General features: G+C 33.4%; 1 protein-coding gene across 1 annotated transcript; it reads left to right on the top strand.

Annotated features, from left to right (window-relative positions):
• The first annotated feature begins 18,354 nt into the window (after positions 1-18,354).
• LOC124897189 lies at positions 18,355-20,996 on the top strand. Its single transcript, XM_047409826.1, has 4 exons — positions 18,355-18,935; positions 19,541-20,091; positions 20,734-20,873; positions 20,970-20,996. Exons 1-4 carry the CDS (start codon positions 18,355-18,357, stop codon positions 20,994-20,996), a joined length of 1,299 nt encoding a protein of 432 aa, XP_047265782.1.
• The last annotated feature ends 1,404 nt before the right edge of the window (positions 20,997-22,400 follow it).

Below are 22,400 nucleotides of genomic sequence, written 5' to 3'. Positions count from 1 at the left end.
ATAACACAACCAACTGCATTTTGGCTTATATTTGCACTTAGCCCTCACTCTATGAGTTTCATTAGGTCTTAAAACAATTTGAACTCTATTTTCTACTGTATACCTCCCCAATGCTTTTCTAAATTCCTTAGGACCATTAAAAATCATCCAAGTTAAAAAATAACAACACCACAATCATCATCAAATCTGATTTTACTACTTTTTCTTCTCCTTGGTAAGTCAGCACCCACAACAACATCCCCATCTACCACATCAGTGCTATCAATACTATCACAGTCTGAACTATCAATGAATTCTTCATCACCTCCCAATCTACCTGCATATCTGTCTTTCTTTTTTTGAAAATGTCCTAAAAACCTTTGTATACCAGCTTCACCTACAGGTATTTCTTCTCTAGCTTTTGCTTTTTTTTTTTTTGGATTTTTTTTACTTCTATTTTTAGCGCTAAAGGCTCTCAACTCTTCATTAATATCTGAACCATCCTCATCAGGGATTTCAACATCTGAATCAGTACTAGGCACATCTGATTCATTACCATTCAGTTCTTCATCAAGACCCCTACCCTTATTACCATCACTGCCTATATCATCTTCATCAATACACACGGGTGGCCTTTCTAAAAGAAGGAAAGACTTTGATACAACCTCAATATCTTCATCAATGCCATGAAGAAAAAACATATCAAGCTTATCACCATCTTTCAAGTCCTTCACAAAGTCTAATAACTCTCTATTAGAATTAATTGGAACTAACTCTTCACCATATATATGTTGATAGTAGAACCCCTCAATATTTGAATACCCAAGATCTTTGGCGTAAGAAAGAAACTCAAAAAGACTATAGTGGTCTTTATCAATAGCAACAGCAAAGACATCAACCTCACCTTTATAACTAAGCTTAGGGCCGGCTTCAACATTTCCCCCGTGATGAAAACAGGTCAAAATATAGTTGTCCATTATATTTCCTTAACAGCCCCCAGAAGATTCTCAACAAAAGAAAATACCCAAAATACCCTTGAACCAGAAAAATACCAAAATAACCTTGTATTTATCAGTGAAATCTGAAAAATAACACATAAATTAGTCAAATGCCCAAAAAACCCACACAAAATCCACACAAAACCCTAACTTTGTCGCTGAAATCCCTAAAAAAACCCTAATAATGAAAATTCAGAAAAAACACTACAAATTATTGGGGTAAAATATCCATATAGTAAGGAAAATAGAAAAAAAGGAAAGAACAACTTTAGTTGTACCTCAAATTTCTTCAATTTAAAAAAAATCTTCAATTTCGACGATGCACATTAATTAACACTTAATTGCATGCATTGTACCTACAAAAAATACCATTATTAGCTAGATCTCTATACGAATTAACAAAAATCAAATCAAAAGTAAATTTTTTTTTTTTACCGGAGCTCTTCAATCGGGTTTGAGAAATGATATGGAAATGGTAATTTTGTGGGATTTTACCCCTTAAATTTTGATATGCTGATGTGTAAAGTAGTTTCCACCGTGACAGGTTTTAAATGGCTTATAAAATCCACGTGGGTCATTTGACTCACACGCGCCTCACCTTAATTTTAATAAGGGCAAAAAGTGTCAAAGTAAGACACTTTTATCTACTTGAGGTGTTTAAAATGAAGCAAAAAAATACATAAAATAGCATACTTAGGTATTAAATTACAAAAAATATCAACACTTTTATCAAATTACATTTTGTAGCATATGTATTTGTATGTATTTGTAATTTTTGTAGCAACAGTTTACAAAAATACAAAATACATATGCAGTAAAAATCATATGTATTTGTATTTTTGTAGCAACAGTTTGCAAAAATACAAAATACAACTTGCTATATTATGTAATTTTGAAACTGTTGCTATGAAACTCATAATTAAGGGGATAAGTATGCTATTTTTTAATTTTGCCTGCTAATAAACATGGTCCAGTTAAGATGTTAAGTGAAAGATGGTGCCAAGTTTTGGGGGCCACCGATGGATTTGGCCATTAAATTTACAGGAAAGAAGAGTGGTCTCTATGTGATAGATTTCATGTAAAGTTGTTTTTTTCTGCTTTTTCTCAATTGTTGTCCCTGACAGTTGCACAAAATTTGCTTGACATTAGATGACATAACAAATGAATTCCATATAAGTTCAATAAATGCATTATATTTTCCAAACAAATAAGCAGTGGATTATCTTCTGTAGGAAATTTAACATGCTTAGCCACATTGTCATATTGTTCGAGTTTTTAATTTTTTTCAGTTTTTCAATTTTTTAAGCACCCACTATTCTTAAATGTTGGGTCCATTTTATGTTAGTTGTGCTTGTCATATATATAATTTAATAGGAAGAGATGATCTTAAAGTTTTTGAGCTTAATATTGAAAAGATAAGGCTAGAGGTTGACTTTATTCAAGAAAATCATCAAAAAACATTATAATAAAAGAATTTAAAGTTAAATGTGAACAAAATGCACTTAGACCAATATTAATGCTTAAAGAATGTGATTAGCAGAAATATTACTTATAATTATTTAAAAATTTGTCTTACTTGTAAAGTTTCTATTACAATAACTTTTAATCAATATTCTGGTTCTTTTCCTGAGTGTATGCTGCATGATTCTGATTGGGCTGCAATTGCTGATCATGTTAAATTTTTGAAAAAATTTTATATTGCTACGATTGAATTTTCTAGTGCTTATTATCCTACTGTTTGAAATATTTTAGTTTATTTAGCCGACATTTCTTGTTTGCTTAAAGGATTACAAGAATAAAGAAGGTTACAAATAAGCTATTACTGCTACGATTGCTAAATTTAAAAAATATTTTTATTTGCTTCCCCCAATTTACTTGATTGGTGTTATAATAAATTCATGTATGAAATATAATACTATGACCAAATTTAGTTCTATTATTTATAATGCTTTAGAGATAAAACTTGAATAAGAACCTTCTTTGTTTAAGGCTATGAGTGATGCGAACGGTTACATGGAAGCATTATATAACCATTATGCCGATTTATTTGAGCCATACTGTAACGCCCCAAAAATCTGTTCCGAGACATCACACGGTGCTTAGGATCACAAGTGACCCCAAGCTAACCCTTCTACTGGCATATCTCAAAAGTAACTGGATTATATGTATAAATTTGTACAAAAATCAGCGGAAGATAACTCTTTTCTGAATCTGAGAAATACAAAACTGAATTCAAATAATTGCAACTCTGTTTTACAAATGAAACTGGAATAAAATACTTTAACTCTACTGACTGTCTATGAAACCTCTACTACACTAACTATAAATGGTTGGGAAGCTACTCCAAATATCATTAATCAGTACATGTGACTAAGAAAATAAAAAACATAAATGAATCTAACTGAAGTCCCTGAAGAAGGAAGACTCATCATTTTGCTAGCTGGAATCTGTAACTGCCTGAATCTGAATATTCATGCTTAGTCTTGTACCTACATTATGAGACAATTTAGCACACAGACATATATGTGGATCAGTACTTTGAGGATGTACTGAGCATATGGGGGTGCAATGTAATAAGTAAACAATATCATCAATCTTTATAGAAATCCTGCATGCTAATATAAATGACTCACATAGCTTGAGTAAAAGCTGAAATCTAAATCTCATAAATCATGTATAATGAAGCATATAGTACAAATCTTGTGAGTCATTCTATTTACTTCAAAAATCTGTATTCTCCATCTTATTCTCAAAACTTGTAAGCTAGAGGAATCTTAAAACGATAGCTTTCAAAACTTATACTTTTATCTTTTGGAGAATAAGGGACTTCTTTAAAACTTAGAGATTATAGGACCTTGGGACTTAGGGACTTAGGGACTTTGGTCTTGGGAGACTTTGGGACTTAGGAAACTTTGAAACTTAAAGCTTTGGAAATCTTGAAATCAAACTTTCAACACATATACTTTTATCCTAAATAGAGTAGGGACTGCTTTGGGAGTTTCTTCTAACCGACATAAACCATGTGAGCTGACATGGAGTTCAACGTCTTGCCCACATTAAGGAGAGATACTCTACCCTTTCCATTGAAATAGAACCTTAAATTTAGTGATCACTATCTCGGCCTCGGGCCCATATATCCCAATCCTACGGTGGCACGTAGTTCTGGGGTATGAGACCTTGGAATCATACCCAACTCGGTGATAAATACTACTCCCATACTTAGGGTCAGAACTTTTAGGAGATCCACTTTAAAATAACCCAAGGATCTATAATGAAGACCAAATTATGCTTCTCTTAGCTTTAAATCATAAGTAGTATGGATTGCTATCTTAGCTTTTGAAAGTACTTATCAAAACTTGTCAACAAAACTTGAGATCCAAATCTCCTTATAAACTTATCACTTGTACTTAGGACTCAAAATGTAAAGATTTAATGCATCAAAATCATATTTAAACTTCATGCTTAACCATCATCTTAAAAAGCTTACAATCATCTCAATTGGGATATTGGAAAAATAACTCCTCATATGAATCTCATGATTTCAACATCTCAAAATTTATGCTTGATAACAAAACATTCATAATCATCTTAAAATCTGGAAAATTCGGAAATAGGCATGGAAATATAAACAAAATCATGTAATTCAACTTTTAAACCATGGAAAATCACATAATCTTGCAAATAATGGTAATGGGTATAAACCCTAATTTGATGTTCATGAAAATCATAGTAAAATTCAGAAATTTATTCTTAAAAGATGTTTTTTTGGGTACAAGAATGCAAGGATTGTTCTTGTTCAAACCCCACATACCTTAGATTATGAACTTAATGAATAGGCTTGCTTTTGAGATGCTACTTGTACTCTTGAATGAGGGTTCTTGGAATTCTTGCACTAAGAACTTGGAATCTTGCCTCAATTTGGAGAATGAATGGAGAAATCTTGAGTTTCTTGGAGGAGAAGTATGATGAACTAGGGTTTTTTTTTTTGAAGAGAATGAGGATTAGGGCATAAAGTGCTTTGTTATATAATTGATTTTATGTTTTTGGATGGATTGGGGGTAGGGTAATTGATCAAAATACACCCTTTTAACTCTTAACAAACTAAAAAAATGAAATATTTATGAACTAAGTGGCCACCGCAATGTACCACTATCGCGGTGACTCACTGGAAATCGACCACTGGGAATTGGGCAGACTCCGTGACGTGGAGCCATCGCGGTGCCCCTTTGGAATGCCATTTTGGCACCTGGCACGACTCACCAATATTGTGCTAGGCTGCTGAAAACTGACAATTGGGATATTACTCCTCTCCGCGACTCGCTAAAAGTCTGAATGACGGTATTATATGACTGGAACTTCAATTAGCCATAACTTCTTTCCCGGTTATCGGATTTGGGCGAATCTTATATCGTTGGAAAGATAATTCAATTTTCCACACGATAAAAAGTCAAAATTAGAAAAATTGTATAATATTTAAACATTACTCACTTTGGAAGTCATTCCTCAATCTTATAGAGACGAAATTAGACTTAAGAAAAATTTGGGATATTACACGTATCGGTAAATATTACTTCAACTGTCTTTCCTTAAACTCCCGAGGAGCCATCATCTTCTAAAAGGCAGACACATAGTAGTTAACTTGATTATTTTTTTGAATGTTTGGGACAGGGTGCAACCTTCATTACACAGAACACATTCTCGAAAATAGCTTAAGTATTATCTTCGACAGTCGAGAGAGGATTGTAGAGCAAGGATCAATGCGCTGGATTGGTGGAAGAATAATGAAAGAAAATATCCTGTGCTTTTAAGATTAGCTAGAGATATATTGAATGTTCCAATGTCAACCATTGCATCAAAGAGAGTTTGGTGTTATCGGTCATTAATAGGAAGGTCTTAGGGTTTAAAATACCCTTTGATTATCCTCTTGTTATCGATTTATGCCAATCTATCCATCTTTTACTTTATCGTTTCATTTTCTGGTTTTCTTATTTTTGTGATTTCGTATTTAGTGTTCTTCCTTTGTTTTTGTGTTGTTTTCATTTTCATAGTTTTCATCTCGTATAATTTGGAATCAGAGCCAAGTTTGGTTTCGTTTCCCGAAGTCAATCTTGGGTCTATTTGTGTTGGAAAATAAAAAATCCCCAAAAAAATTCACTATTCACGTTTTTATCTTTAGGTCAATTTTTCAGTCTTTATTTTGTTGTCCTTATTGTGTTTTAGTGTTAGATTTTTGTTCCCTAATACTATTAGAGTCTAAACCTTGAATTTGAGCACAGTCAGAGCTAAATCGGAGGATCTACCTTTATTAAGAAACTCAAGTTTGAAGGTTGAAAGTGGGTGTTAAAATCTAGAATTTTTGGTAAAGAATTTGAGGAAAATGATGTTTGGAATTTGATTAGAAGGTGGAAAAGAGATTAGGTTCAAAATTTCATCGTATTTCGAGCAAAGTTTGAAAAGTTAGAGATTTTTGTGTTCTTGTGAAGATTCAAATCTTCATCTTGAATTTTTTTCAAAAGGTAGAGTTTGATCTAAAAAGTAGAAAGAAAAGTTTGGAAAAAGTGTTTTTCCTAAAGCATAAAAGAAGATTCCAAAGGATATTCCACAAGAGAGTATAAGGGGGGAGACCATTTAGAGGGCAAAAAATCCATTTCAAGAGAGGCGACGAGTGGCCTACCTTGAATCTACGCCGAAGGTGCTCCTGGTCTACTCTAGCAGGTCCAACACACATTAAACCAGTAGAGGGAGGTCCTTATCCGTCCAGGGTGTGCTGGACATGCGCCCCACCAGCTGCAACAACTCCCCAAACGCACCTCAACACGAAACACCTCAATTGAGCGCAAATCGGCCCCAACGCATCCCAAGCACAATTCAATACCTCTCCAATATCAATTTAACTTCTAAAACACTTCTCATCACTTCAAAAGGTTGTAAGGCTATAAGGTTCACGCTGAATCATAAATGAAATAAGAATGTTTGAGTAGTGTGGTATAACAATACCAAAACAAAACTGAAAACAACTGAAGTCTGAATCGAATTTGAAAGCCTCTAAGTACTGTTTGAATATGGAGTTGAAGAAACATGTCTCCAACTAACTCCGTCTAGCAAAACTGAGCTGAAATAAATAATAACATAAATTAATGATCATGTCCTCGAAGGATAAGGACTCACTACTAACTCTGACTGTGGAAACTGGGATACTACTGATGCTTTGGAGCTCGTGCTTCTGAACCTATGGTATAAGACACCATAGCGCAAATGTATCAGTACTTTGAATGTACTGGTATGCATGTGAGGTAGGCTGAATCCATGGGGTTTCATATGCATGAACAATGCTTAACTGGCTGACTAACATGAACGTAAGAATGCATGCATGAATACATAATATTGTAATTGAGATTGTGAAAACATGATTACTGAGTCTGAATACTGATAACATGAGTTTACTAATATATCCAATAACATGTGTGACTGTATCTGACAGTCCTAAACCTACTGGAACTAGCTGAGTTTCGTACTGTATTTGAGCTGACTGTATCTGACAGTCCTAAAATCTGAAGAACTATCTGAGTTCTTTTACTGAGGCTGATACTGAAATTGTGAGAGATATTTATCTAACCAACATGCCCCAAATACGCTATAGTAGCTGAGCTGGGGTCCAATTTGTGCCCTGATTGGAAGGGTGTCAATACAGCGCCACTGGTAGAGAGAAGCTGTGGGTAACCCTCATCTGATAGTATCCCTAAAAGAGAATGGTGGGACCCTCATCTGACAATTTTTATCCACCTCATCAACCCTCATCTGATAGTATTGATGTCTCAACCTATGCTGGCTACATAGTTCTGGAACGCAAGGATGACTGCTGAGAATCACACCTTCATCTGACAGTGTGTGTTCCCATCCTTGGGTTCACTTGGTGCTAATTTCTACTCCCATCTGAATAGACATTGAACATAGATTACTGGATTGAACTAGACTGAGTTTACTGAATTTCCATTGACTGACGGAATACTACTGATATCTGACCACTAACTGAATTCATGAGATTACTGAGGCTACTAAATTACTGAGCTTTCCTGAGTCACATGACTGACTGAGTTCTATGGATTATGGCCTGACTGAGGTTATCGTGAAAACATGACATAGCTCAAGGCACACAGCTAAATTTTCGGGTACAAGTACCTTCAGTACTTGATAGAAGAAAACTAACATAACATGACAATTCTTGATCATAGGAATAAAGTCCGCAATTTATAATGCCATAAGTTGGGGATTTCATACTACACATAGTCCTCAAAATTTTATACATGGAAGGGAATGCATATAACATTCCGTAAGTCCATCAAATCTAGTTTCATGAACATCCCATCAATAATCATAATGCATACAACATCATAGAAGTCATTGTTTTCATAAGGGTATAGCATACATTTGTCATTTAGGTCACAATTTAGCTATAGTACATGATTTCTAATCCCTTAGGCATTTTATCAAAAACCTTATATGCATAGCTTAGGCATAGGTGTAATCATCAAATTATTCATCATGAACAACTAAATTTACATGTTTCCAACTCATATGATATCATAGCTTCATAAAAACACACAAAGACCCTAACTTGGGGATTTTACAACATCAATTACATGAACAAGTCAACCCACAACATAATAACATGGTTCATAATTTAAAAGAGGGTTCTTAAGCTTTATGTATAGAAGGAAATTCATAAATCAACACAACACATACCTTGGATGAAAGTTTCTTAACAATCTACGATGAAATCTCTTGGATTTGGGTCTTCAAATTAAAACCCTTACTCTTGTTCTTGAGATAAATTGATGAAAAGGAGTATATTTTGGTGTTTTTGTGCCTTAATACCATGTTTTTGATATATATAGGGGTGGGAAAATGATCAAATTAACCCTCAAGACACGGAAGTGTAATGCTGAAAAATTGGGTACAAAGGCTACACAAAGGGCGGCGCCTTTGGTAGAGCCTTTTGTACCCTTGGCGGCGCCTTTGGTGGTGATTTGCCCACAAAGGCTACACCATGGGCGGAGCCCCTTAATAGCCTTTAGCTACTGGTTCAAAATCCAAACGAGCGCTAAACGGATTTCAAAAGTTCCAAAACTCACCTGGAATGAACTCTTGCCTTGCCCCATCACAATGCAACTTAAAAATCATAAAATGAAGGTCAGGAAGGTCGTCAAATAAATCCCCAAAGTTTGAAGTCTTAAAATGAGACTAAGTATACTAAGTATTAAACACTTAGCTAAAACTTCTAAGTGTTGGAGCTCGTAAAGCTTAGGGAGCTAAATTTTAGACTTAGAACTTTACGGGATCTTACAATATCTCCCCCTTGGGAACATTCGTCCTTGAATAAGACTGACTGAGAGGGGAAATAATAAGCTAAACATGAATTGAACGTGAATCACTGAAACATGATCTCAAGACTTACATGACTGATAAACTGATTCATACTGAACATGCATATATAATGCATGTGTAACTGATTCATGTATGCATGACTAAGTGTTCTGATGAACTAAGTTTCTCAAAATGAGAATGCATATCTGATGCATTATTGTATGACTGAACCGATACATGAATGCATGATTGAATATGAAATGGTACTTGATTCTAAGTTTGTAATGGGAACATGAGCATGAAATTGGATATCAAGTTTATAATGAATACTGGACATGAAGCTAAAAAGCTTAAGGAGGACTATTACCTTGAGCTTGATCTGAGTTGGTGGAGAAGAGGTGAGGATACTTGGTATGCATGTCTGCTTCTGCTTTCTAAGTAGCTCCCTCAACGGACTGATTTCACCAAAGAACTTTTACTAGAGAGACTTCTTTATTCCTCAATCTACGAGTCTGATAGTCTAGGATTTCGATTGGAATCTCTTTATAAGAGAGGCTGTTCTGAACATCTATGCTCTGAATAGGGACTGCAACTGCTGGGTCACCTATGCAATTATTGAGCAAAGAGACATGGAAGACTAGATGAACTGAAGCTAGATCTGAAGGAAACTTGAGCTCATAAGCTACCTTTTTGAAACGACTAAGAATCTTAAAGGGACCGACATAGCGGGGACTGAGCTCTCCCTTCTTGCCGAACTACTTCACTCCCATTATGGGAGAGATCTTTAGGTATAAGAGGTGTGGATTGGAAGAAAATAAGTTGAATTGGTCATCCTTTCTACAATGACCAAAACTAAATCATGTTGACAACGAGTTTAAGGCAAACCCGTTACGAAGTCCATGTTCACTTCTTCTCACTTCCAAGTAGGAATAATGAACTCCTGCATAAGACCACTAGGCTTCTGATGCTCTATCTTAACCTGCTGACATGAAGAGCACCTAGCTACAAACTCTGCAATATCTTTTTTCATCCCATTCCACCAATAGACTTCCTGCAAGTTATAGTACATCTTTGTGGCCCTTGGATGAATAGAGTAGCGCGCACCACGCGCTTTTGCAAGAATTCGCTACCTTAAGTCATCTACACCTGGAACAAGAGACGACCTTGACAACGCAGAGCACCATCTCCCACTTGGGAGAAAATTGCTACCTTCTGATCTTTGACTGACTCTTTCAACTTAATAAGGTTGGAATCTCTATCTTACTTTTCTTTCACCTTGGAAACTAGAGATGATTCTGAACTACTCTGAACCCATGTATCACCCTCTTCTGTATCGACTAAGAGAACGTCTAGTCTAGAAAGCTGATGAATTTCTTGCGCTAACTTCTTCTTACTATCTTCAACATGAGCAACACTACCCATAGACAGTCTACTGAGAGCATCGTCCACTATATTGTCCTTGCCCAGATGATAAAGGACACTCATGTCATAATTTTTCAAGAGCTCTAACCACCTTATCTGACGAATATTGAGATCTTTCTAAGAAAAGACATACTAAAGACTCTTATGATTTGTGAACACATCTACATAAACACCGTATGGATAATGCCTCCAAATCTTCAAGGCAAATACTACGACTGCTAACTCAAGATCATGAGTAGGATATTTCTTCTCATGGGGTTTAAGTTGTCTGGAGGTGTAGGCTATGACCTTACCATGCTGTATGAGGACATAACCTAAACCCACTCTGGACGCATCACAATACACTACGAACCCATCTGGACCATCTGAAAGAGCTAAGACTGGAGCTGAGGTGAGTCGAGTCTCCAATTCTAGAAAACTCTTCTCACAGGAATCTAACCACTGAAACTTGACTTTCTTCTGAGTCAATCTGGACATAGGGGATGCAATAAAAGAAAATCCCTTAACAAACCATCTGTAATAGCCAACCAAACCTAAAAAACTCCTGATGTCTGATGGAGAGACAGGTCTGGGCCAGTTTCTTATCGCTTCGGTCTTTTAAGGATCTACTCTAATGCCATCACCGAAAATGATATGACGAAGGAATGCTACTAACCTTAGCCAAAACTCGCACTTGCTAAATTTGGCAAACAACTAATGATCTCTGAGAGTCTGAAGTACAATTCTGAGATGGTCTGTATAATCACGCTCACTATAGGAATAGATCAGAATATCATCTATGAAAACTATGACAAACATGTCCAAGTACTACTTGAACACCCGGTTCATCAAGTCCATGAAAGCTGCTGGGGCATTGGTAAGACCAAAAGACATAACTAAGAATTCGAAATGACCATACCGAGTATGGAAAGCTGTCTTTGGAATGTCACATTCTCTGACTCTGAGCTGATGATAGACGAATTTGAGGTCTATCTTAGAAAAATAACTGGCACCCTGAAGTTGGTCAAATAAGTCATCGATTCTGGGAAGAGGATACTTGTTCTTGACCGTGACCTTATTAAGTTGACGGTAGTCTATACACATTCTGAGAGAACCATCTTTCTTGCGCACCAATAATATTGGAGCGCCCCACGGGGAAATACTAGGCCTGATGAATCCCTTATCTAAGATATCCTTTAACTGCTCTTTCAATTCGCTGAGTTCTACAGGTTCCATTCTATATGGCGGAATAAATATAGGCTGAGTAACTGGAAGAAGATTAATATCAAAGTCTATTTCCCTTTCGGGAGGAATTCCTGGAAGATCTTTGGGAAAGACATCTGAATATTCACTCACTACTGGGATTGAATCAAGATTGGGAGTTTCAGAGCTAATGTCATTAACTCAAACAAGATGATAGACACATCCTTTAGATATCATTTTCCTTGCCCGAAGGTAGAAAACAAGCTGACTTCTGAAAGCGGATACACTACCATTCAACTCTAGGACGGGTTTATTTGGAAAATAGAACTGGACTATTCTATTTCTGCAGTCGACTGTGACATAGCAGGAATGAATCCAATCTATGACGAGAATGACATCAAAATCAGTCATCTCTAATTCGACTAAGTCTGCTGAAGTGACTTTCTGAAATATCATAATTGGGCAGTTTCAGTTAAAAAAACATTATCCGTACCTCTATAGGATTTAACCCTAACTTCACTATAACTCTTGAGCCTCAACAATCAACAAATTACAAAACTTCTTGTTAACTAGAAATTAAAACTTCTAACTCCTACTTCTACAAAAACACTAATCTTCCCAAGAAAAGTGTTCCCAAGTCTTTGAGTTCCCCAACTTGAAGACGTTAATCCTAAGTCAGTTTATACTTCACTGAGACTAGAGATTACAACTCAATATGACTCAATAACCAACCTATTACATATAGTCTATGACTCTAAGTAAAGAACCACGTTGTTCCAATAGCACCTTCAAGTTGTAAAACTAATTTGCTGATTATTGACTATCTTTTCAGTGCACGAGTGTGTCACTTCGATGTCATTTGTTGTATTTAAGCCAACTCCTGATTGAATCCTTTAGTTGATGTACTCTTCTATCTTCAATAGGACTCCTAGATGGTTTCACTCTTCATTGCTGCCGTTTCTCTCTCTCCTTGACTAAATAGGACTCTTCTCCTTTATTCCTTAGTCTTGTAGAATTCCTTGATCAACTCAACGTCTAGATGTTGCATTTATATTTTCCTTAATCGTAGAATTTAAAACAATTCTGAGCTTTTTTGCTTATCCACTTTTGTCTTAATGCATTGTAAGCCTTGCATCAACTTCAACATGCAACACATGTGACCAGTAGTTCTCTTTATTCACTTGTGTGGAACAACTTGTACAACATGTTTCATTCATATGTCCATCATCAAAACTTCACATTCCCTAACAATTTGGTTAATGTTCTACGAGTTGTGAGGTTGAGGAAATTTTCCATCAACGAGGTATGTGAGATTTTAAGCTTTGGTGCTTGCTTTTGTTAAGTATACTGACAATCATTTAATGGTATGTTGTGAGGTGACGTTGGGATATTGGATATATTTACTATGAGCATACATGTGCTGTCATAATATGTTAGGGGCGTACCTATGTTGTCGTAATATGTTAGGAGTCTTTTACTTACTATCATGATATATTTACTAGGGCCATACATGCGTTGCCGTAACATGTTAGGGGCATTACCTATGTCGCTGTAATATGTTAGGGGATTGTACTTGTTGTAGTAGTATATTTTTAAGGCATTATATATGTTGGCGTGGACTTGTCGGGGTGTTAGCTTGATCATCTTCACTGCCGTTTATGACAAGCCGCGAGGGTGGATTGAGTTGAGATACATGGTAACTTTTGAAACATTCATTGAAGATTATATTATAAGTTATATGTTGTGTATATCATTTATGTGATCGTTGTGCGTTGTATTTGTTGTAGCGGGTTGAGGGTCTTCTAGGCTATATTTATATATATATCTCACTCCTTACTGACATGTTTGCAGACACTGTTGTGAAGGTGAGACTAGTGGTTAACAGTTCGTTCGTGAAGATTCTATTGCTAAGGTAAGTCTTCACATTGTTCGCGGTGGCCGTCGTTTTAGCTCTATCTACTTTTAGTTTTATCTCTTTATTAATGGGTTTGCATGCCTAAAACCTGAACTCATATAACTCTTTTTTAGATGCTTCATGATCTTATTGTGAGATTTGGGCTAGAGAATTAGTTCTCCTCAAGTTATTGATGGATTATTAGTTTGATTATAAATTTTTGTTGGATTTTTTGCTATTTATTGATGCATTAGAGTTGCCCATATCTTATCTTTAGAGCTTTAACTGGTAAAGTATACGAAAGGTTGATTCTTTCGATAGGTGTTATGCGCGGATGCCTGTCACGCCTAGCGGCTATTTTGAGATGTGACAAAAAGTCTTTTTTTTTATAACCCAAAACTTTTAGATGCTCAAAAATTTTAATTGTGAATTTTACAATATTACTTTTTCTTAAATAATATTAAATATTATAAAATAGCACAAAACTTTATGTAAAAAGGGAAGAAATAAAAACTACCTACTTTAAAAAAATTTAGAACTTTGAATTAAACTATTCAAATCTTAGTATTAATAAACAAAATTTATACAACAATATCCAAAGTAATATTTGAAAACATATGACTAACATCTTATAACTTGAATTAACGTTTACTATTATTATTGATAATATAACTATGTAAAGGGAATAAGCTCATTTCCTTTCGTAACACTGTATTAAAAACAACAAATATATTCATAAAAAAAAAACTCATTTCACAAACATTCCACCACAAGATATGCACTTTTCAAGTGATAGTCAGAGCACAATTTTTCTGAGGTAAAACACTTGAAGAGGGAAGAAAAACACTATCACCATTTAATGTTATATCAATGGAGAAGATAGAGTTAATCACATCTTCAAAATAATTTAAAAGGATTATCATGCATAAACCCTAATGATGCTGGAATAACAAGTAGAAGCAATAATTGATTGCACATTTAAGGAAACTTTGATAGCATCTTCACCGGTTAAAGAGTTACTGACAAATATTTTATGCCCAAATATACTAGCAAACCGACAATAATCTCGATGTTCATCAGGCATAGATATTTGGTTTCAAAAAAGATACGCCATTAGGTAACTTACATGTTGTGGTGGATGCACTCTGGACAAAATCGTATAACTATTAAGAGGAAAATGGAAGGGAAATAATGCGCAACTATGACCACGACCTCGACCTCTACGACCACCAACACCCTACCACCATCACCATAACCAACCCAACAACTGCACATAAACGTACTACTTAATATTTAAAATATATGTATACTCGAATCAAATCAAAACCATGCTTAGACATGAAAGTAAACTCTTTGACTTAGGAGTGTCCCATTTATTAGATCACTTAGTTGACCGCCTAATGCTCCATAATTATGGAGGAGCGATATTTCATGTATAAAATAGCTATATAAATTATAAAAATTATTGAAATCTTTTATTAGCATAAAAAAACACATATTTTTTGGGAAAAAAAATATAAATAGAGTTTTATATGGAATTTTCTTTATCATAAAGAACAAGCCATTATTACTATGATATTGTGATCATTTGGAGCTTGTGAAATAGAAAAATTAGTTGAGAAAAAAAAGTGAAAAATGCAACTTTTTGGAATCATATACCAAAAATATAGTTATTAAGATAAAACCGAGTTTCACTTTAGGCTCCTGATATGATTTCTTTATTTACTATATTTACTTTGTTTTTTCTTCTTAGTTGGCCTTTCTATCTCACCTCTAGATAGGTAGTAAGTTGATGTTCTTTATCAATAGTATTTTTTCATAAATGATAAACACTATTTAAATATAACTTTTTTTTTAATATTTATACTTGAAATTTATAATGTGCATGACATTAAGTATGATTATTTATTTTAATATTTTATTTTATATACAATATATATATATATATATATATATATATATATATATTTAGAATATTGTCATACAATATTTGATTATGATTGTTATAAAAAGTATTTTTTTTTTCAAAGAATGCATTGCTTTAATGACTATGATGTTATAGTTACAATATTATTATTAGGCCAAACCCATCGGTGGCCCCTTAAATTTGGCATGATCTTTTACTTAGGTACCTCAAGTGAACGTTGTTCACTTTTGGCACCTCAAGTAGCCATAAACTGTGTCACTTTGGCACCTTTTGGCACCAACTCTGGTGCGTGAATTACACGCATGTCTAGCATGGATTAAATGGCCAATTAATTTGTGCCAACTCATTTTAAATTGTCACGTCATTATATGCATCCACAATTTTTTTTTAAAAGAAATAAAATACATTATAAGGTGTCCAATGAATTAATGACATGTGACTTTTAACCAAATAATTGCAAAACTTCATCTTACTCACCCAACCATTCTTCAAGCTCTCCATCAATGAAGGTTGCAACCTCTTTATGGAAAATGGAAAGAACACAGTCGTTCAAAGGCACTTTCGTACATTAAACACGCAAAGGTAAAGCAATTTTCAGAAATGCACTGGGGAAGGTATCACAATTTCATTAATCATAAGAATCAATAATAATTGAATCATAAATATAAGTATCAAAAGAAAAATTTTCACCAACATTACAACAAAAAGGAATATGTTTTAATTTAACGAAAAAAGGCGCCAACACACTTCCAACATGATATGTTTGATTGAACCAAGCGAGATGTATTGATTACCATTTACCGAATCTGGTTTATTCTCTTAAACTAATTTTTTTAGTTGAGGGTGAAAGAAGCTTGTTTTTTTTTCCTAAAGAACTCATATACAGCTACATTGACGTTTGGGAACTTAAAATAACTTAAAATAACACAGATAAACTAATTATTCTCTAAATTCAACCAAGAATTTAATAAACAAGAGATTTTCAAATTAGATCTTCAAGCTTAACCTCCATATTTTCAATCTGCATTAATAGCTTCTCGAATTTCAGATATATGATTAAAAAATATGGAGGAGAAGAGGCATGTGTTCAATTAGAAAATTAATCGACAAAAGAAAATTAATGGAGGCTGAAAGATGTAGGATACTCCATTAATGGAGGTTGGAAGATGTAGGATGAAAAATAGGGAAGAAGGTGATTAAATTAAATGAAAAATGGGCTAAAATGGCGCTGCCACGCGCCCAAAAGCAAGTGTGATACACTCTCTTTGCTGAATCAGCAAAAGGTGTCAAAGTGACACAGTTTATGGCTACTTGAGGTGCCAAAAGTGAACAACATTCACTTGAGGTGTCTAAGTGAAAGTTCGTGCCAAGTTTAGAAGCCACCGATAGGTTTGACCTTATTATTAAGAAGTAGCATATAACTTAAAAATTTTACTCTTGTAAAAAATTAAATCGTTAAAGTAAAATGTAGTTATAACAAATGCATGTTATAACAAGATTTAACTATATTAATAAATTACAAATATTATAAATTTCATTTTTAGTTTTTTTTCCTTTGAATAAATATGTCTGTTACAAACATGTAAAGGCATCTTTCTTCGAAACTTAATTTTGGTGTTATGATTGCAAGCCTCACATTGAAGTCTAACGAATGAAAGTCGAAATTAAATGTCAGTTTTCGAGCCATGTGTCAAAAAAAAAATAGTAATTACTTTTCTCCATGTACTATCAAATATCAATTAATAGGATAGTATGTGATAAAAAATTATATTTATTATTATTATTTTTAACAACATGTAAAATTTAAATAACAAATAAATAAAATAAATAATATGATCTACCTTTTTTTTTTTTCTAAAAATTACACAAATACACAATTTATGTTTCCAATATTACAAAAAATCCCAACTCCCTAAACATATTACAAAAATCTCAACATATACACAGAATGCTATGTATATGTCGGCTATGTTATGCATATTAATAGAGAGAGTAAAGTAATTAAAAAAGTGGGAAAAGTATAATTACTTTCAAAAAGATTAATATTTATGTTATTTATACTTTTTTTTTAAAGTGAAAGGTGGGTTTTGGCCCATAAATAAAATAAAAGTGAAAGGTCTTTACAAATGGCCAGGCCCAATAGTGACCTGGCCCAAATAAGGATGATCTACCTAAATTTACACGTAATAAGTAGTGTAAACAACACAAATCCCCTAGCTTAAGAAAGTAATTACCCAAAATCCCCTCTTATTTTCTCTCTTCCGAATTTTGGGAAATATACTCATACATTCAGCCAAATATTATACATTGGTCGAATGTATAATGAAACAGCTATTCCTAAATTTAAGGTAATTGAAATCAGTAATTATATTACCGCTCCTTCATTAACGGCAATAATTAGCTAACATTAACTCATTTATGGATAAAAATAGTAACTGAAATTTGAATTTCAAAAAAAATAAAAATCTAGGAAGTCAATTTTTATTTTCTGCAAAAAATCTCTATTGCTGCAACAAATTTCTTCTAAAAAAATCCGAAAAAGCAACAAAATTCTTCTACATACGTTCTTAAATACTTCAAAAAGCAACATGAATATCCCAATATTGCTGCGGCATTCTGGAATTTGGAAGTCAGAAACTAGTTATAATTCATACCAAAGTGACGCAATAATTATTTCGGAAAGTACTACTTTCTTGAAATTGGTTTCTACGATCTCCATGGAGTTGGATATAGACGAAGTGCGTAAAAAAATTGAAGTAAAATATGTGGTTGAAGGAAACTCTTCTCCAATTGTAATAAGAAACGACAATGGAGTGAAGGTTTACGTTGAGTTAAAGAAACAACTTGCTGGTTTGGTTAATTTTTCTCTTTGTATTTCAACTTGCGAGAAAGACAATAGTGAAATAGAGTTTGATAAAGTAACTGGTGCTGTAATGTGTATCGAGGGTAGTGAATATGATTCGGTTGCGTTAATAGTTGTTGAAACGAATAATCAGTATGCTCTATATGTGCCTAAAATGGAAGTAAAAAACTTCATTACTGATTGCAAGAACACTGAAATAATGGTGAGTCAGATATACAAGGATAAGGAAACTCTTGTTTCAATAATGGCAAGACACGCAATAACGAATGAATTCAACACAAAAGCGAAACTATCCGAGAAAAAAAGGTATGATATAAGATTATCAATTGTATGTCCTGATCTTATAACATATGGAATTTTTTTTTAAGAAGTTTATGTTGTGTAGTTTTGTGAACTGTTGATGTTTAATGTTAATATACAAATGTATAATGTGATATTATATGTGTTTGATAATGTATAATTAAATCGTGTCAGTCAAAGAAATGGATGATACATTGGTTTAAGAGATTGTGAAGTCGTTTGTGTTTTATTAATGGTTTGTTAAGTTAAAAATTCAAATGTACAATTTTAATTATACATTCAGAGATATGTATAATATAACTGGGGCAGTGAAAGTATTTCTTTTTTGTTCTTACTATTTTAATTTTTAATAGTTCTGTTTTATACATTAATTAAGTTTTTATTTGTTGATGTAGATATGTACTGATAACATGAATACAGACTTTCTGAAATTTAATCTCTTTTGTGAATTATTTTTTTAAGTTAAAAAACATATGTATAATGTAGATTATACATTCAGAGATATGTATAATATAACTGGGGCAGTTGCTGGAATAATTTTTTTTCCTTTCTATTTTCAAATTTAATACTTTTATTTAATATAATGACTAAGTTTTTATATTTTGATGTAGCTATGTACTAATTTGTCGTAACGAAGATTGCAAGTGGGTCACGAAGTCGTCTTGTATGAATGAATCAGAATTGTTTGTGATTAAAACATTAGTTTCGGAACATAGTTGCAGTCTTAGGGACCGAGTGCTGAATAATGTGGTTGCGACAACTAATTTTGTGAGTGAATTTACAACTCCAAAATTAATCAATCACAAAAGAATACACACCCCCGCGGACATTATCAAAGAGATGAAGGATGTTTACGGAGTCGAAATTAACTACATGAAAGCATGGCGCGCAAAAGAGAAGGTGATTGTGATGCTTAGAGGTGGACCAACAGATGGATATAGAAAAATGCCCTGTTATATCTATATGCTGAATCAATTGTATCCACAATCGCACATTCAGATGCATAAAGCAGTAGATAACGAGTTTAAATACTTGTTTATTGTATTGCGTCCGATGATAAGGAGTTTTGAATTTTGTAGACCTATTATAGTTGTTGACGGGGCACATTTAAACGGTTCATATGAAGGAACATTTGTATTGGCAAGAACATTAGATGGTGCAGGTACTGTGTATTCATGTTTTTTTGCACTCTTTTTTTGTTTTGTTATTTACTATATATTATATTAGCTTATACATTGATATTTTATTTATAATGATTCATAAAGATGCTAAAATTAGGACCTTTATAGTTGAATTTTTTTTACAATGATTGTCTTGTTTAATTTATATGTAGGTTGTATTCTATCATTAGCTTACGGTGTTGTTGATTCGGAGAATGACAATGCGTGGATTTATTTTTTTCAACAGTTTAGATAGGCATTTGGTGAAAGAGACAACATGTGTGTTGTTTCATACAGAAATGAAAGTATCATAAAAGGTGTAACCATTGTTTATCCTAATGTCCCTCATCTAGCTTATATATGACATTTATGGAAAAATATTTGCACCCATTTTAGGAAAAGCAAAGATAGACTTAGCGACCTATATTATTCCATGGCTAAATCTTATAAAAAGGAAGATTTTGAATATATTATGTCAAAGGTTGCTAAGGTTGATCAAAGAGTTAAGGAATATCTGGAGGAAGCTGGGTATGAAAAATAGGTTTGGTGTCACTCTCCTATGAATAGAGGTAGAATGATGACTTCAAATATAACCGAATATATTAATGGTTGTTTGGTTGAGGCCAAAAAACTTTCTATTCTAGGTTTCCTTGAAGAAGTTAGAATCTTATTTGCTGCATGGAATTGTAAGAACAACAAAATTGCATCTTACACCAATACAACTCTTGGCAGAAGATTTGAAGAAATTTTAACTCATAATGGTGTTAAAGCTTTGCGGATGACGGTATGTATTAGAATAATTATGGAACAGAAACTTTGTTTTACATTGATTATATATTAATATTTTTACATCTGAAACATATTATGTTTTTGGTAACAGGTTAAGCCAACAGGGAGTTATCTTTAGTGTGTTTATGATTCGGGACGGAGGTACATTGTAGATATTGAGCATGACACGTGCAATTGTGGCCGGTATCAAATTGATGAAATACCTTGGTCACATGGAATTGCCGTATTAAAAAGTAAAAATGTGGATGTAAAGGATTATGATTGTTATTGCTTTGAATTGTATAGGCCACAAACCATAGTGGAGACATATGAACTCTTGATTGTTCTAATGCCAGACAAGAAGGATTGAAATGTTTCAGGTTTTTTTAATGATGGCGAAGTTTTACCGCTCAAATATCGAAGACCTCCTGGTAGGCCGAAAAAAGGAAGGCATTTGAAATCAAGTGAATCACTGTCTTCAAATTCAAATCGCTGCGGTAAATGTAGACGAGCCGGTCACAACCGTAGGACTTGCAATTTCTTTCCAAAAGAATCATGATGAAGATAATACGTTTTTCTACATGCTGATGGTTTGATTGATTTTAGTAGTATAATCATTTTAATTAGAATTTGTTGGAATGCTGGAACAATTAATATTAAGATTTTTGGTTGCTATTTGAGTTTCACTTGTTCAATTAATAATTAATAGTATAAGAATAGTTTGTGTAATTTTTCGTTTATCATATTTCTTAACCATATTAATGTAAGTTACAACTGATTGGCATATGTATTATGTAACCTGGAAAATATAACATTCACTTTAAAAAATGTTGAAAAATAAGTTGTATGAACTGTTATACGTTAGTAGTTACTGTGTAAGAAATGTATGATGTACCGTTATACTTTGTGTTGGTGTATTATGCTATACAGGAAAAAATATCATTTTTAATGACTCTTAATGATTACACTTTATATGCTTATCTAAAGTATATTTTGTTCAGTTACGAATGTATAAATTAGATTATACATTTGTATCATAGTATGAAATAGTGTCATACTTTATAAAAGCGAATGTGGTGAACTCTGTTTGTAAATTTTATTTAAGAAAAAAAAAGTGTGACAACTTGTATTATGTTATGTGTTACATATATTTAATGTATTAATTATTAGTGCAATGTATTTTTAACTTATAAGAAAATGTACGTTACAGTAAAAATATAATGTGTTCGAATGTAATGTCAGTATATTTTTATTTTTGTTTATACACATCATAAAAAAAAAAAGGCAAACTCAATATCGACCAAGAAATAGTTTGTATCATTACAGTATTGTGTTTGAAACTGCAAATCAGTTGTTTCAAATAAAAGAAGACATCCATAAAATGTTCATTAACATTAAGAAAGTAATCCTGGAAATGTGTAACATTAACCACAAAAATAAGAAATAGTTCATTCAATGCCAACATTTATAAAAATTGCTACTCTAAAGTAACAATTGCACTTGCATCAATTTCTTCGATAACATTTTTCCTTGATCGAGGCGG

The sequence above is a fragment of the Capsicum annuum genome, chromosome 1 (genome assembly GCF_002878395.1).
Source record: "Capsicum annuum cultivar UCD-10X-F1 chromosome 1, UCD10Xv1.1, whole genome shotgun sequence".
NCBI lineage: Eukaryota > Viridiplantae > Streptophyta > Magnoliopsida > Solanales > Solanaceae > Capsicum > Capsicum annuum.
Note: the sequence above shows the minus strand (reverse complement) of the source record. Positions and strands in the feature narration are given on the sequence as shown.